Below are 16,817 nucleotides of genomic sequence, written 5' to 3'. Positions count from 1 at the left end.
GGATAAATGCCCACCTGCAGCCGAAGCAACCTTCTTCAATACTCTCCCTTTGATAATGGTGGAAAGTGCTATCCAGTTATAGCTGACTTATGAGGACCACTGCTTGGGGCTTTTGATGCAAGAGACTAACCAGGGTGGTTTGCCATCACCTGCCTCTGCAAACCTGGTCGTTTTCTGAGGTCTCCCATCCAATTACTAACCAAGGCCAGCCCTGCTTAGCTTCTAAGATCTGACGAGATTGGGCTTACCTGGGCTATCCAGGTCAGGGCTTATTTTACCTTTATATATTTATGTAAGGATTTGATGTCCTGTCTTTTAATCCTCCTGGCAGCTTCCAAAAATGTAAAAACACAATGCAGTTCAATAAAAAGAGTAAATTAAATAAATTAACAAGGCGCACCCCACATTTCTATCTCCTGATTCTCCTCCTACTTGTTCTCCAACCTCTTTGGCCCCTCCCTGAAACTCCTGCAAGAGGATCTTCCAATATACACGAAAATAGGTATAATTGTTTTACTTTGTGAAAGATAGTAAGCTGCTCATAAACCTCAATCCAACAGTACGCATAAGGGTTGCTGGGTGTCCATGGAGCACCACATGAATAAATGGCCTTGTTTTCACTTCCAAGTTTTGAAAAATCAGGTCACAGGTGATGTGAAAGACCTTAACCTAAGATGCTAAAGAGGAGAGTTGTCAACAGGCCTGGAGAAAAATGTCCTATCCCTTTAAGAGAGAGTTCATGTATGGAAATAAGCTGCTGACACTTATCAGGTGATGGAGGTAAGTAACATTACCTGGTAAATAACAGCCTCTTGAAAAATGAAATCCTGCCCTCAAGCCATACTTGACTTATGGCAACCCCTGATGCATTTTTTATGGCAAGAGACTAACAGAGGTGGCTTGCCATAGGTCTCCCATCCAATTACTAGCCAAGGCCAACTCTGTTTAGCTTCAGAGATCTGATGAAATCAGGCTCTCCTGGACTATCCAGGTCAGCTTCTCTTAAAAGAATAGGACATTTTCCTTTCTTCAGGTAGTTTACAACCCTACTGGAGCGCCACTGCCATTTTGAATATCCAGTTACTGAGGTAGGTAGTATAAGGCTGTTTCCTGAGTGCAAAAGAAAGTTTTCTTTCTCTTAGCCAAAGAGGTACATTTGCAAGTTCTATATATTCACAGGGAGGGAAGGCAGCATAGTTAGTATAGCCTGATCTCGCCTAATCTCGGAAGCTAAGTAGTGTCAGTACTTGGATGGGAGACTACTAAGGAAGACGCTGCAGAGAAAGGCAATGGCAAACTGCCGCTGCTTCTCACTTGACTTGAAAGCCCCTTGCTGGGGTTGCCATGTCAGTTGGGCCTTGACAGCACTTCACATACACATATATTCAGGGCTGCTGAGAAGAACGGCAAGAAAGGCAAGATTCCAGTGGTTCTAGCCACTCTATGGCCCATGGAGCTGAACAAGTCAGACACTCTCAGTCTAATTCACTTCAGAGTTACCATCCTCCATTTGGGGCCTCAAGATTGGGGTCTCCAGACTTCAGTTCCGCAGAGAAAATTGATCCCCTCCCCAAATTCTGCCATCCCCAGGCTCCATCCATATATCTCCCGGAATTTCACAACCTGGAGTTGGCATTAGCGGTCCTAATTACAACTGATCTCCATGCTACAGAGATCAGTTCTCCTGGAGGGAATGGTAGCTTCAGAGGGCAGACTCTGGCATCAGGGCCACTCCCTTTCCCAAATTCCCCCCTTCCCCCAGTCTCCAGGAATTTCTGAAGTTAGCAATCCTACTCACTGGGTTGTAGTGAGACAAAAGGGAGGAGAGGAAAATGATGAGAGCTGTTTGGAAGGTATAAATGAAATACCATAAATAAATAAAATAACTAAGTCATGTTATTTCCTTTCATAAAATCTTTGAGTCGGGTCTGGGTGACATGAAGAGGCCAGAGAAAATCTTTGTCTGATGGCTGCTTGGCCGTCCTGCCCATATTAACTGGTTCAGATGCAAACTAGTTTACACAGTGAGAATATATGGATACTATTGCAATGGGGCAATCAAAAGGGTACCTCAAACCTTTTTGTTTGGGCTCAAACTGAGGCAAGTTCTCATAACATTATGTAAACCTGCTTATTACTCAAAGACAGAAACTTGATCCTTGAAGTTTGACAAAGGAAGGGGCATTTTCTTGGTAGAGGTGGGAGAGAAGGTAGCAGGTGATAAAATGTTGACACCCCGCCTTTCCTTCCCATCAGCAAATGGTAACCTTTCATCTCTACTACCCTGAAAGACTGCCTGTCGCTTGCTTCCATATCATCACCTCCTGCAACTGCTACTGATAGAAGAACCACTTCTCTGGGTTCAAGCCGAAGATGTGTTTTTTTTCTTCCTCTTTCAAAGCAAAATGGCACATTGGTGAGGAAAGACAAGGTGATAATTGAGTCACTTAACAGGATCTGGGAGAGACGGCTACCAACTTTCTTTCCTGGCATGGCTCCTGGGCTTTTTTTGGTAGACGATGCCTCAGAATCCTGGTCCCAAGGCAGTCTATAAAACCTGGTCCCAAGGCAGTCTAAAGAAAAACCCAATATAAATTGACTTTGGAAGATAAAATTATAAAAGCCACCTAAAGCAGCAGTTTTTTTTTTAAAAAGACTCTAAACTTTCCTGTGGAATCCAGCACATTAATATGATTGGCAGTCAACAACCAACATCAGAAGCCACCAAATTAGAAAAGAAAGAAAAATCCTTCACCGGAAGAGCTTTTTCCTAGGGCTGATAAGCTTGGTACTAGATAATCTGCCATGGGGAATGGATTTCACAGCTGAGAAGCAGGCCTTGTGGCTAAGCACCTCAATGGTGGCTTACAGGGCAGAACCTGCAGGTCTCATATGATAAGCAGTTTCACAGGGGAGCAAGAGAGCTTTTAATATCCCAGTCTCCGGCTATTTGGAGTTTTGAATGCACAACAGGCAGGAATTCAACAGGTGAAGTGTTCCCTTCAGCATGGTGCTGCTATGTTCTCCTTTTTCCTCTTCCCTGAAAGACACCACGCTGCCACGTACTTTATAAACAATACAAACCAAAGGCTAAAAGAGCATTGCTTTAATTGTGTATAATGTACACAATGGCTATTGCCTTAGGCATTCATTCCTTACTTGGCTTTCCCCAGAACTCTTTTCCTACATGCATTGAAGCTGTTCCCACTACCAGTCCCTGGGACAGAGCCCTGGGCTGCCTGTGCCCTTTCTGTTTGACTCAAGATGTCAGTAAGGGCTCTTTTAAATGTGGCAGAAGCGTGGGTGGGTTCAGGAATTCTGCTGAATTCTTCCTGACAGGAACAGACTTTGCCCTGAATCCCAATTCAGCTGGCTCTTGACTTTGGTCGAATCCACATTACCTCTTTTTTCCCGGTTGTTCTCCACATGAAATCCGCATTTCAGAGTGCCGGTCACATTACCCAATCCTCTACACGCATCTCTCTCGGATTTCCATCGGATTGCTAGTAGCGGTTTTCTTGCGGGAGTTTCACGATGGACGTGAACGCTTGCGAGCGCAATTTTCGCGCTCCTTTTTTAAACAGCCGTCAATCAAGTCTCCCCTTCCTTTCCTTGCGTTCCCATTGGCCGATTCCACCAGAGATGGCTCATAAGCGATTTCTCCTATATTTCCCCTTTATTTGCTTTCGTTGCTTGGTTCAGCAACATCCGATTTCTCAAAAGCCAAACTTTTTTCTCATTAACATCTTTTTAGTGGCCCAACCACCCGAATATCCTCTTCCCCCCCCCTCCTCTTTTAATTTTTTTTTTTAAATAGATCTGTCATAGCGAAATTTCGTAGTGTGTTCCAGCGCAACAAAGATCACATTTAACCGCCGTCCTAACGCCTCCTGCCTCGGCCCATGTATACAGTGCTCTTGAATGATACCACAAACAAGTTTTTAAAATCTGTTGTGTTTCTTGTTCCTTGAGAAATGTCTCTTTTAATTTTTTTGGCTTTTTTAAAACTTAAGACATCGTGACGCAGTGACGATAGATCAAAATAAAAAGCTTTGAATGTCCAACCCGGAATTATTTTGTTGGAATGTTATTAAATCGTTTGGTCAGGGTGTGTCTCGTGGCTGGCGCTTGTCACGACCGAAGGTTGAGCACCACGGGGACACTTGGCTAGGGTGCCTTTTCTGGGCGCAATACTTTTTTTATTCCCACATAACAAAATATCGCTATTCCAAAGATTCATTAAAAAAAAAATTAGAAAAAAAAGGATCAGAGAATCGAGGGAAGATTTACGTGCCGCACAGACAGAATAGGAATCAATTGTGTTCCTTGCAAAAATATTAGTAGATAAAGAAAGTTTGTCAATCTTGGATTAACAGGGGAAATGCTGTCCAAAAACATGCAGAAAACATTTTGAACATCGAACACCTTTCTGTTGCTCTTAAAGAAACGCTTCTTATTTCTGGTGACCCAATTTTTTAGTTCCACATTGACATCCATGAACTTAAAATAGATTCCCTTGAAATCTTATCTGTATTTCCATTCCTGTTTTGCTGTAAAATTTGGTGTTATGCCTGGGGACACAATGGAGAAAGCATTCTGAAGATACAGTGAATACAGACAGAATGCTAAATTTAAAGTTGTGATGTGGCGTTCTGTGGGTTCTTTGTGGTTCTTCGTGTTTGGCACCTGTCTCAAACCTGTGTGCCAACCAGGCTGGAGACTACGACGTTTGGCCCCCCGATTGGAGTGATGAATGGGAAACCTAGGATATCAGCAGAATCATTCTGGACATCATATTCAAAGTGTCCTTCGGCATCCTCCACTTTTAAACAGCTCCTTTTGTTCCACGCCAGTAGAAGAAAAAACACATCTGGATATCCAGCACAGATAGGGGCCCGCCTGTAAATTCTGTTAATTGGCGTCACGTGTAGTTCATTTCCATCACACCCAATCTAAGACACTGGGGACTGATTGATTCAGCACTCCATTCAGAAAATCATGCATTCAATGCCAGTTTCACCCATTGATTTCATCTCCCACATTAATGGACTGTGCTTTTGAGAGGGAAGAACGGGTAACACCAGGAGCGGCACATTCCAGACGAATCAGAATTGGTGTTTTTGTATTACGCTGTGCCAACAAATTTCAGCTTGATGTCTCCATGTGCTGTGGCGGAACAACCAGTTTCTTGGGCCATTTAAACTACAGGTCATATCACATTATTTCTCAACATCAGCAATTTAGAGCCCAATGATGCCATTGGGGTGATGATCCTTAAATTGTCAGTGCTTCCCTCGTCTGGAAAACTGAGTCTGGTGACATGATGACAGGGGGGATGCTTGTGAGGTGCTTGTGGAACAGTGTAATCCACCATTTGCCACTTATATAACATGTCCCAAAAAACCTACAATTGTGTCAAGTCAACTGTGGCAATCAGAATTTGACACATGAGACTAAACTTTGGCAGGTAAGGCTAATGAAGTTCGAGGTCACGATAAATACAAACACTTCACGTGTTTGCCGGGGATGCGGGAAATTAGAAAAAAGGGGGTGCAGAGAAAACCTATGATGATGTGGGACATTGTACCAACAAGGGGTGGGCATTGATTGTAATTTGGGAAATCTAGTGGACAGTCCAGACAGCCATTACACCTATCTTATGGATGCATAGACATGGACCACGTACAGAGAAAATATCACTGTGACATCATGGAAAATATTTTTTTAATTTAAGGAAAAAATTCAGCAAAAGAGAACCACAAAAAAAATTTTTTTTTTAAATGAACAGCTCAACAATAAACTGTGGGGGAAGGGGAAGAAAACTTGGGTAACTATATACAGTGGTGAGAACAATCAGGGTGCATCCCCAGAGGCAGAGGGACGATGTCTCCTTCTCTCACGGCGCTCCATCACATTTACTCGCCGCCCTAGGCGTGCTAGTCGGTCCTCCACGCTGCTCAACCTCTCTTGCACATTTGAGACTGAATTTGGGAAAGAAAAGTGTTTTTGAGAGACGGCACCCAAAAAAAGGGTGACAGCACCATTCAGAGCAAAAACTTACTGGATGATCCTAGCCTCTCCTCCATCCTCTCCATGGCCGTGAACAGATCTCCTATCCCTCTGCGTTGGGCTCTTCCAGGGGGAGCAGACCTTCTGCTGGTTGAGGGACCCTCCTCCGACCGTTCCAGTTGGCTTTCCTGTGCACTAGCTTCAGAAATGAAAGGAAGAAATCAAAGTCTTGTAAAACGGTTTGGCCACAGCAGTTATAACATCATGGCTGATCCACTGTGGCATCAACCTCCAGATTCTCTGATTTCATTTCAATGATTACAGAAAAATGGGAACTCTGTTATAGCACCAGCAAATAAAACATCGGAAAGCATTAATTTTTTTTTCTTGCTGTTACAAAGGAGATAAAAAAAGGCTGACAATTATTTTTTTTCACAGCACACTTTTGAAATCGTGGAAAAGGCCGGTGGGTGGTGATGCTCCGTGCTTGGGGCACCGCTGTCATATACAACTTCCCCTCCATCCATGGAAGTGTGGAAGCGAATGTGGTCCCACTCATCCATGGACACATTCTATGAAGGTTGATGGTCAAGTGCACGGTGTGGGAAAGCATCAGTTGCTGGTCTGCCTGATTTTAGGTGGGGAAGAATATATTAGGCAAATACATGCTTACCAGGGGGTGCCTGTTCTGATCCCTGTGCAGGGTCCTCAGAGGAAGCTTGCTCCCCAGCCACCTCAAGCGCCTCCTGCTCCTCGTCTGCTCTTGCCTCCCCCACGGCAGCGGTGGGAGCTCTACCACGGAGAAGGGCTGCAAAGTGAAGAAGAAATGTTGGCACACTCCATCAAACCATTGCAATCGGAACATTCATGACAAAAAGGTGCAACAAAGATAACACCAGCAACTGTGCACCGTGATGAACACAGCGGCTCGACACATGCCACATTCCCAAACTTGGGGTCCCTCACGCCGAGCATAAAAAAAAAAGGTTTCTTTGTAGGAGAAAAAAAATCCGCTATTGCAATAAAACGGCGTTGTGCGACGATTACGGGGGGGGGGGGGAATGGAATCTCAGCTCTCCCCCCACCATCTAACTTTTTGCCTGGTTTCTCCACATTGACGTGCACTTAACTGCGTTGTTAATTTAAAATTAAATGCTTTTAAGAGGTTCTTACCAGCATGATGACGGGATTGCCAGCTTGGCCTTCCGGCGAGATCCCAGAGGTTCATCATGGACGCAAAGTACGGGGGCTTTCCACTCTGGCGAGGGATCCCCTGCCAGGCTTCCAGCGCCCCGTAGAAGTCCCCCTTCACCCTCTTGAACTTCGATCTGCACTGTTCGGGGGTCCTGCTGTGACCACGGGCACACATCTGCCTCGACAGCTTGTGAAATATAAGCTTCGTGGGCAGATGTGTGCTCCTCATTACACGCGCCGCTTTTCCGGAGCGTGCAACGAGGTCCAGCAGGGTCTCCACCTCTTCATCCCGCCAGAAGACTCCTTTTGCCGCTGCTGCCATACTTGTTCCTAAACGAAATACCGAAAATGTGCTGTTGCATAAATAAGCATGCCTTCATAACGGCTCCATAAAGGCGCGGAAAAAAAGGCTGCTGATTGGACGCGCTTAAACAGGATGACCAATCGGTGTTAAGGATTTGATTTCGGCGCCAAATGCTGTTGAATGAACACTATGTTCTCCCACACTCATGGGAAGGCCCTTTCAGGCCAATAATTTTTATTTCTGCTACTTGAGGTCCAGTGAAGCACGAGAAAGCATTTTTAACAAGAACAGGGGTTGATTTCTTATCAACAAATTGGTTCAATTTTCACATCGCATTACAGTTCTTTTCACGATACATTTTCCTGGCGCGCCAATGCTTCATCGAAAATTCGTCATAGCGTTATTTTGTCACATTAAAATTAATTAGGCAAAGGAACGGGTGGTGGCTGCAGCGCATGCGCAATTAACGGCTTGGATTTCCGGCGGGAGAACAGTGCTTGGTCGACGGATCACAGTGCAGTGGACTGCCCTCCATTTGCTTTCTTGCAGACGTGGGGAGAGAAGAGCAACCGACACTCTGATCTGCGGACACCATCATAAACAATTGTTTTTTGAAAATGTCGGCCACTGCTCCTGCGGCTCCACGATCAGCGACATGGAGGGAAAAAGAGGTATTGGACCTCCTTTCTTTCTGGGGGGAGGACAAGATACAGGACGCCCTTAGAAGCTCCCACAGGAACTTAGACAACTTTGAAAAAATTTCCAAAATGATGTCCTCACGTGGTCATCGGCGCACTGCATTGGAATGCAGGAACAAAACAAAAAGTATGCGGTTGGAGTACAAGCGCGTCATAGCACACAATTCCACCTCTGGAAACGGCCCCATTACATGTCCTTTTTTTCGTGAGCTGGACAGTATTCTAAGAGGGGACGCAAGTGTAAAACCTAAACGGATAGCGCGAAGCATTTCTTTTGCCCAAGGACCCCCGCAGATAAGCGCCCCCAGGGAAGTGATGGAGGGATCGGAGGAACTCTTCTCGCACGACATGCAGACGATAGATGCTGCACCGCTGTGGTGCTCTTCTCCAAATCCCATGGCAGCACGTGAGTGATGGAGCGTTGATTATTCTAGTTCAGAGCTATGATTTTTCTTCCTTTTCACATTTCCCTGTCTATGAAATCGTAACACCTATATTGATTTCACGTTTATAGCGCAGAACACGTCATCATCCACCGATGCCAGTGAAGAGGATCTTGACCGCACCATAGATGGACTTGCTGACAAGGGTGAGCATTGTTTTGACAGGTTGCTCCAATGGTGGCCCACCCAAAAACAGTCCCTGGAAAGGCTGAAGACATCTCGAAAGTGGGAACGCCAAGATGAGAGTGCTTGTTTTAGGGGAAAAAAAGGGCACGACCTCAGGTTTGCAAGATATGGGAAAGTCTGTCAGTGATGGGATGGTTTGGAGGTCTTTCATTTATGGGGATGATGTGACATCATTGGCCACACCGTGGAGGTTGTCTTAGACTTATGGTTTCCAATCGTCAACTGTCCACTCCTGCCCAGGCCATCCATGCAAGCAACACCACGGTTTATCCGTTCTATATTTACCAAAATGCATGGATGGAGTTGGCTTTGGATTCAAATATATTTTTGATCAGTCTCCTTTTCATTAATGGATGCCTGACTTGAACTCCAATCTCTACACTCGAAGCATATAAACCCAGTGCCCAGCTTCAGGGACAGATGAACACAGGAATATGAGACCGTGGACGGGTGCACGGACTGGTGCAATTTTCTGTGTGAGACATTCCGGTCCACTAAAAGGCTGAATAAGGGGTAGATGACAGAGGGCACATTCAAAATCTGTTTCAGGTTTTCAGGGCCACCTCTTTGTCGTTATAGTGGTGCAAAAAAAAAGGTCAGACGTCCCATTACAGCTCCTATCATCTCTTATATATTGCTAGTGGCACAGATACAAATAAGAAAAGAGGACAACGCAGAAGACAGTGCCTGCGAAGTGAATGTTTGAATTGTATTTATCTATATCAAATCCCCGTGTTTTTCAAACAAATCACATTTAAAACCTATCAATTTTCAGAAAACGACACTACAGGTGCAAACGCAGTAGAGGACGACGACAGTGATTCAGACCTTCCCCTGGGGCATCGTTCACGCTATAACACGGGTAAGCTTAGTTGATCTGCAGAATCTAAAAGAGTCCAGTTGCACCTTTGAGAAGAGACAATTGCAGAGTGGCATAAGCTCTCCTGAATCACGTTATCTTTGTCTGACATATGAAACAGAGCATGGTCAAATATAGAGGGGGGGAGAGAAGTGGAGGAGAGAGCTGAGTCATCTTGGGAGGCCGGAGGGTGCCTCACAATCGTTCCTTTTATGTCACATGTCCAAAATCTCCATTCTTTGTGTGCGACTGTTGGCCTCCAAGGCAGTTGCCCTGTTAGTTTCTGTAAGCCCAACAGCAAGACCATAATATCCCCTTGGCGTGTGACCCTCCTATAGACACAGACCTACCCGCAAGATGAATTAAAAAAAAAAAATTTTGTTCCCAGAAGCCCACGCCAGGTGTCACCGAGCTCACCCAGACCCCACCTGGTGCAATAAAATCTGTCACCTGTTTCACTGTGAACAGCATGCATAGTCCCCATTCTGAACCAAATGGAACGGATGAAATTTTCATGTGTGTTGTAATTCATCGGCCACGCAGGGTGCATAGGTTAGAAAAAAAAAAAATTGGGACAAACCACGGCTACCTTACAGTCTGCATTGGATTTTCCCAGAAGAGTGTAGTGTTCTCCCACTGGTAGCTGAAATTTCCCATTTATCATGTAAGATTTTTGTCAATGTATTTTTTCTCGCATTTGTTGGCTGGTTTCTCAGATCTGCAGCGCGCATTGAACTGCACCTTGCACCCCTCAATTGATAATGCCAACACTGTTGATGTGATCTGCACTGACATGAATCACAGTTCCAAAAATTAATTCTGAGGGACACCCAGACACCGTCTTGGATCACCTATCCTCTTTAATGGTTGCTCCCACCATATATGTTCTGATGTTGTCAGGATTTCAAGGAAATTCTTGATTTGGCATAACATTGAAAATGGTCAGAATGTGCTCACTGTGGCACATTGCAAGAGCAACGTTGGTCAGCATTGGTGTAAAAGGCAGATCAGGACACAGCACGTCTCCTCGCTATCTAAAGCAGATAAATTGGTCTCTCTCACTAACGCAGTTTTAAACATAATAGCTTTGACTGCTGCCAGTATGTCCTCCATGTTATTTCTGTACAACCCATATGGCAAGTGGCATTGTAAAAGCCTTCCAGTTATGGAAAAACCTTGATGCTTGTGCATGCATGGTTATCAAAAGATGTGGAACACATTGGCCTCGGCGGGGGCAACGGGATGAACTAGGCCGAAATCTGTTATGTGGGTTTTGGAAGTCATGGGGAAGTGCCCAAACTATGAAGCCTGCTGCTGGCCAACCAAAAAACATGTTGCATCCTTTTCTGCAGGCTTAGATTTCTGAATAATGTCTGAGATGTTAACAATTTATTGATCTGTTGCTCTTACTTACATCCACAGCAGACGGGGCAGATAACAGATGCCTAGCAGAAGTTTCACCGGGAACAAGACTATTCCAACTAAGAAACAGGAGACGCAGAAACGCAGCACTCTATGGAGTAGCCGATGATATGATGCGCCGTTCTCGAGAGGAGCACAATGTCCAGGTTTCCCAATGGCGAACGGACAGAGAGATGCTGTGCAGTTGGAAGGCTGATGAGAACAAGATTCAGAGGGAATTCTTGGATCACACTAAAATGGAGAGTGAGAAGTTTGCCGAGGCCTGGAAACAGAACATTTCGGTGATGTCTGATGCTGTGAACACTTTGAAGTCATTGGGACAGATGCTCGCCCAACAGCGTCAAATCATCCCCCCAACACACGATTATGGGCAAACCGCCCTACCTGCCTCACAGGCCACCCCGAAGAAGGCAGCAGCGAGGCGTTCCTGTGTTGGCAAAGCCAGGGAGAGGCTGACGCTTTGAGGAGCTATGTTCTGCGTTGCCCTCCTTATTTGCCACATATCATGGTTTTTGGCAGCAAAGTTCATTTGACATATTCCATTGCACTGGTGACCCCTTAATGGTCTTTATCTATTGTATTTGAAATAAATGTGTGTTAAGGAGTTGTCGCCCCAGTCATGTATGTCTGTTTTAAAATTCTTAACTTTCTGGGATCAAATGGAATCATCAAGGTATAAGATGATGGCCAATCGTTTCCAATGTTGACTCCCTTTTTTTTTTCAACGCAATCCCCAAAGTTTAGGAATATTTAACATCAGACAATACAATGAAATTACAGTAAGAATCACATTTGTGTTTCTTTGTGTAAGTGGCATCACTCATGTAGTGACCATTCTAAACAGCCTTCCTGCAAAAAGTGAAACACAGCAGTCACCAATTGAGTGGCGCTTCCCCCCCCCCTTGATTGCAACATGCGGCTAAGTTATATTTTTGGGAGGAGCACTTGCAGTCCAAATTGGAAATTTGGGGGGGGGGGGCCCTATTCCAGACTTGGCCAAAAATACCATGACCAACTGTGAACGATGTATGCGGGGGACCACTCAGCTGTGTGGGAATGTATTGTCTGCATGTGCCAGGACTTGAATTCACATCCACCGCTTGTCTGACAGCACCCCAATAATCAATAGTCTTTTGAGTTCAGTTAACCAAATTTTTTTTTTATTTACACAGATTAGAGTTGCTGGTTGAGACCATTTATGTTCCCCTTGGTTTAGCAGCTTTTTGAAGCAGGTTAGCCGATGTCCATCACTTGCCGCACTGAGGGAGGCAACATCAACTTGTCGAATCTAGGCCCATATACTTGGCCAGGGCATCCCTAACCACCTTTCCTTCGGCAAGATGCCTGTGATGGGTGGTCAACTCTTGTCCCTCTCCATGAGAAACAAGTATTGTCTCTGGGGCTGCTCCGCGGCCAGTGATGGGATGTCCCCGGCTTTCACAGAGGTTGTGCAAAACAACACATGCTGTCACCACAGCGATGACGTTGTGCTCCCTAACTTGGAGGCGGTGTGACAGACACCTCCACCTGGCCTTCAGTCTTCCGAAACAACATTCCACCACGTTCCTGGCTCGCGATAGGCGGGTGTCAAACATTTTCTGAGCTTGTGTGGTTGCCGTTCTCCCGTAGGGCTTCATAAGCCACCTACGCATGGGGTAGGCTCCATCGGCAATGACCACCGGGGGTATTCTTACACCGTCCACCACCATGAAAGGGTTTCCCGGAATTAGTGAGCCACTATCCATGGCAACACAGAAGGCGGAGTGGGCGAACACGAAGGCATCGTGGTTCTTCCCACTCCACCCCACCTCGGCGTCCACAAATCTTCCCCGGTGATCAACTGTGCCTTGGAGCAGAATCGAGGAATAGTTCTTGCGGTTGCCGTACTGATCTGGGCGGCCTCCAGGAGCGCAGATTGGGATATGCGTTCCATCAATAGCTCCCACACAGTGCGGGAAACCCATTCTACGGAAACCGTCCATTATCTGGGAGAAAGAAAAAAGAAAGGAAAAAAAAAGTCATAGTGCTATCAGGCAAACTGTGCTTTAAAGAATCATCATCACTCAGCGATGTCTAGTTCTTAAACACCCTGAAAGGGTTATTTTTGTAAATTGAATTTAGGATTTTTTTGCATTCTGAAATGTTGGGTGGAGGTTCTCTTATGTTTGGTGTAATTTAAATTGAATGATCCACATATCCACACAAGTCTCTCTCTTCTCACCCTTTGGCAATAAAGGTGACCGTTGGTGGTTTAAAAATCAGCATCTTTTTGAGGCCACTAACTGGCCCACCAAATTGGGATCGTCTTGTGCCTTGCTAGAGGGAACGAGAACGGGTGTGAGACGGGCCCATGACAATTGGGTCCATTCTGGACTCAAAATTCCACCCCGGGCCACAGAGGCCTCTATTTTTTCTAACCCTGGAGACAGGTGTTTGGCGGTGTATGAGGCACTGTTTTTCGGGGTAAACCAAAACATCCCCCCAGGTAACAAATTAACTAGAAATTGTTGGAGAGTGGGATAACAGGTCGGATAAGGTGCCTGGCACGTTGTGTTTACTTTGCTTTCACAATGCCACCCAGAGCCACCATGAAGGGAGACGTTTCTCCCCATAGAAAACCATGGAGATTTTAGGAGGATTCGTGGAGAATTGGATGGGAGGGGGGGTAAACTTGTATCCCCATATTTCAAAGTATTCCTAAATTTGGAGGTTTGACAAAGGAGGGTTAGGAGAAGGTGTTCGACAACTGTGTAACGATTTGGGTCACACAGTAGGGGGAAAGACCAAACTGCATTCCTGCACACCACCCCACCTATGTAAACCAAATGTTTATATCACAGAGGCAAAAAAGGCAATCCCTCTCCACGACAATTCATTTTGTTAACTGCTTCAGATCACACGGCGAGGGGTGTGTGTGTGTGTCAGTTGTTGCCCCTCTTTTTCTTAAAAAAAAAGGGATTTGTATGGTGGAAGAACACACTATGAGGGTTGAATGCCATTGCATGCTTAAGGTGTCTGTGGGCAATGTTCACTCACACTCAAACAAACACATAGGGTTGTAGATTTTGAGAGGGTTTCAAAATTACCTTTAAAATGACTGGGAGAGGGGGATGATGTACACACCAGAGTGTTGTGTACTGGTCGTTCCGTTAATGTCACAATTTTTTTTTAAACGATAAATTGTAATAGCGAAATTTTGATATTTCAAAATAAAAATTACCTGTCCAATCGCTCTTCCGAAGGAGACAGTCTTCGATAGAAGTTCCACCTCGACCGCGAGGCAGAACTCGACCACCGCGGAGGCTACCGTTGACTTCCCAATCCCGAACAGATCGCTCGCCACCTGGTAGCTTGTTCCGCTGGCCAGCCACCAAATTGCAACCGCGACTCGTCTCTCCACCGATATTGCAGAGCGAAGGGAGGTGTTTTGACGCTGCAGCCTTGGACGCAGGGCTTCCACCAAGTCGATGAAGGTCCTCTTGGACATCCGGAAGCGGCGCATCCACCGACGGTCATCCCAGTGCACCAACACGATATTCTCCCACCAGTCGGTGCTTCTCGGGTATACCCAGTGCTGCCGTGGCTCCTCCATCTGCGCAAGCAGGAACCAATGTTGGAAGCGCTGCCGGCGCCGTATTCTGGAGCGCGTCCAGGCGACGGTGGAGACTGAATCCTGGAACAGAATCCTGGCTGCAGCTCTGCGGCGTTGGGCTGAATAGCGCCGGTAAGCAAGAAGCAGCTGCGTCTGGCAAGCCAGCAACGTAAACATCAGCTGTCCGATGAGGGCGACTATAGGATCCATACCCACAACCGAATCGGCAACAGTAACCACAACGACACCAAGCACACCAACCATCCGCTCACACCCACAAATAGATTTTGCCGAGAACCTTCCCTTTTATAGACCATTCGAATCGCCCGCCCAAAAAAGTTAACCAGTGGCTATCGAGATGTTCACGTGATTTGTCGCTTTGTTGATGTTTCCTCATATCGATAAAACGAAATAACGGAAAAGTGTTTTCAAAAAAAATAAAAAAAAAGGGAGGGAAAAAAAGGTACCGCCCACAAAAGCGGTTGGCGAGCGGACGTGTGACCGGAGGCTCGCGCGAGAAAGCCGGATGGGGAGCCTGAATGTGAACGGAGAAGGAAAAGTTGCGGGTTGGAGGAAACCGAAAGAAAAGCGATTTATAAGCGGGTAATGGGTGAATGTGGATTCAGCCTTTGTTAGAGATTATGTGGATCAAGTGATTTCAGTTCTGTTGGCCCAATAAAAGGATTGTTTCTATTATCTCGGGGAGGGGGGGTCACTCTCCAGGGTCAACACACCAGTAAGTTCCCCTCTGGGCTGAACAGCAACATGTGTACACAAGTAGCTTTAGAAGAGAACTGAAATCCCGGGAATAAGCTCCTTTGAATAATATAGAAATTACTTCCAAGGAGAGCCATTTAGGATTGCTCTCTAAACCAAAGTATTGACTGGGCCCTTCAAATCAAGATGTGGAATTCAGACTCTCCCTAAAGGGCCTCAGGGCCAAGCTACAAGTGACGAATGACACTTGAATAGCAAGTGGATCGAGTGGAGAGCAAGTGGAGGGCAAGTGAACAGGGAGGAATACACGTGCCGTTCAAGCGTCATTCGTCACTTGTAGTCTGGCCCTCAGTCTTCCTTGTTCCTTAATGCTGTGGTGACAGTCAAAACCTGAACTTGTCAGTGCTCAGGCTCTGGTCATGCCAATGCTATGCCTTGCTTTTTGCCTTCCTTCCTGACCACAGTCCATAGTTGTTACACCCGATGATTACATTTGTCCAATCCTCCTTTCTCCTTGGCTTTTCTTTCTGCTCCACAGTTTGGATTCAACCAGATTTTCCACTTGCGAGAGAGAGGTGAATCCCATTTTAGCCACCCAAAAGGTCATGCTGGAGGATCATGGGACATGGATAAAGAGAATGGGGAGGGGGGATTTAATAGCCCCACACCAGCAGCACAGGATAATTTCTGGTGAATTCCGAGAAGTGGCATCACATCGCTGGCACCGTCAATGTGATGCTCTAGGATTTGGGCTAAACTCTATAGTTTTACTGGAAGTGGTGTCGTGCTGCCAGCCCAATGCCATTTCCCCCCTCCCACCTATTCCTGCATGGACGAAGGTCGCGTGGGATGGGGACAACAGTAAAAAGGGGTGGATTACTCAGTGGAACTTTTAATGCAGAAGGTCCCAGGTTCAGTCTCCAGTATCTCCAACTGAATGGCTCAGGTATTAGGTGCTACTGAAGACCTCTACTGGAAACCCTGTAGAGCCACTGTCATTTGGGGTAGACAGTACTGACTCACCCCACCAGTGGTCTGATTCAATAGAGGACAGTTTCATATGTAAGGAGAATTGGACAAGATTGAGCAAAAGAGCTGCCAGGATCCCAACCCCATGTATCCACTGCCCAATTTCAGGTTCACTTTTAACCACTTTAACTGGCCTCCCAAGCATCCCCCCTCTTGTTGCCAGCCTTCCATCAGTTTAGGGGCTGTGAGATTTCTTTAGCCTTTCTGTCTACTCACCAAGCCTCCATTCAGATCTTTCGGAGAGAAGCCAGTCTGACTGAAGCTTGGTGCCTGCAAGCACTTCCTCTTCTTACTCCTTGGCACCAAGATTTGTAAGTCCTGTGAATGCTTTTAAACCGCACATGTATGACCAACTCGTAAGAGT

At 45.9% G+C, this 16,817-nt stretch overlaps 2 protein-coding genes and 1 long non-coding RNA gene across 3 annotated transcripts; 1 reads left to right on the top strand and 2 right to left on the bottom strand.

Annotated features, from left to right (window-relative positions):
• Window positions 1–5,780: 5,780 nt before the first annotated feature.
• LOC129331449 (uncharacterized) lies at window positions 5,781–7,049 on the bottom strand. The gene is made up of 3 exons (XR_008597131.1): window positions 6,683–7,049; window positions 6,062–6,208; window positions 5,781–5,981 (listed from the first exon to the last, which is right to left on the bottom strand). It is a non-coding gene; the product is annotated as an uncharacterized LOC129331449 (long non-coding RNA).
• A 140-nt stretch (window positions 7,050–7,189) lies between these two features.
• LOC129330421 (uncharacterized) lies at window positions 7,190–11,633 on the top strand. Its single transcript, XM_054980450.1, has 3 exons — window positions 7,190–7,249; window positions 9,414–9,696; window positions 11,116–11,633. Exons 1-3 carry the CDS (start codon window positions 7,190–7,192, stop codon window positions 11,577–11,579), a joined length of 807 nt encoding a protein of 268 aa, XP_054836425.1. The 3' UTR covers window positions 11,580–11,633.
• A 428-nt stretch (window positions 11,634–12,061) lies between these two features.
• On the bottom strand, window positions 12,062–15,318 carry LOC129331448 (uncharacterized). Its single transcript, XM_054982013.1, has 2 exons — window positions 14,336–15,318; window positions 12,062–13,100 (listed from the first exon to the last, which is right to left on the bottom strand). The coding sequence occupies exons 1-2, from the start codon at window positions 14,969–14,971 to the stop codon at window positions 12,390–12,392; spliced, it is 1,347 nt and encodes a 448-aa protein (XP_054837988.1). The 5' UTR covers window positions 14,972–15,318; the 3' UTR covers window positions 12,062–12,389.
• Between the last annotated feature and the right edge of the window lie 1,499 nt (window positions 15,319–16,817).

The sequence above is a fragment of the Eublepharis macularius genome, chromosome 5, assembly GCF_028583425.1.
Source record: "Eublepharis macularius isolate TG4126 chromosome 5, MPM_Emac_v1.0, whole genome shotgun sequence".
Taxonomy (NCBI): Eukaryota; Metazoa; Chordata; class Lepidosauria; order Squamata; family Eublepharidae; genus Eublepharis; species Eublepharis macularius.
Note: the sequence above shows the minus strand (reverse complement) of the source record. Positions and strands in the feature narration are given on the sequence as shown.

Coding starts and splice junctions, on each gene's coding strand:
- LOC129330421 (XM_054980450.1), top strand. CDS start 7,190: ATGACGGGATTGCCAGCTTGGCCTTCCGGCGAGATCCCAGAGGTTCAT. Junction 7,250..9,413: donor AGGTTCATCATGGACGCAAA/GTACGGGGGCTT, acceptor TTGTCGTTATAG/TGGTGCAAAAAAAAAGGTCA. Junction 9,697..11,115: donor TCGTTCACGCTATAACACGG/GTAAGCTTAGTT, acceptor TTACATCCACAG/CAGACGGGGCAGATAACAGA.
- LOC129331448 (XM_054982013.1), bottom strand. CDS start 14,971: ATGGTTGGTGTGCTTGGTGTCGTTGTGGTTACTGTTGCCGATTCGGTT. Junction 13,101..14,335: donor TCGGAAGAGCGATTGGACAG/GTAATTTTTATT, acceptor TCTTTCTCCCAG/ATAATGGACGGTTTCCGTAG.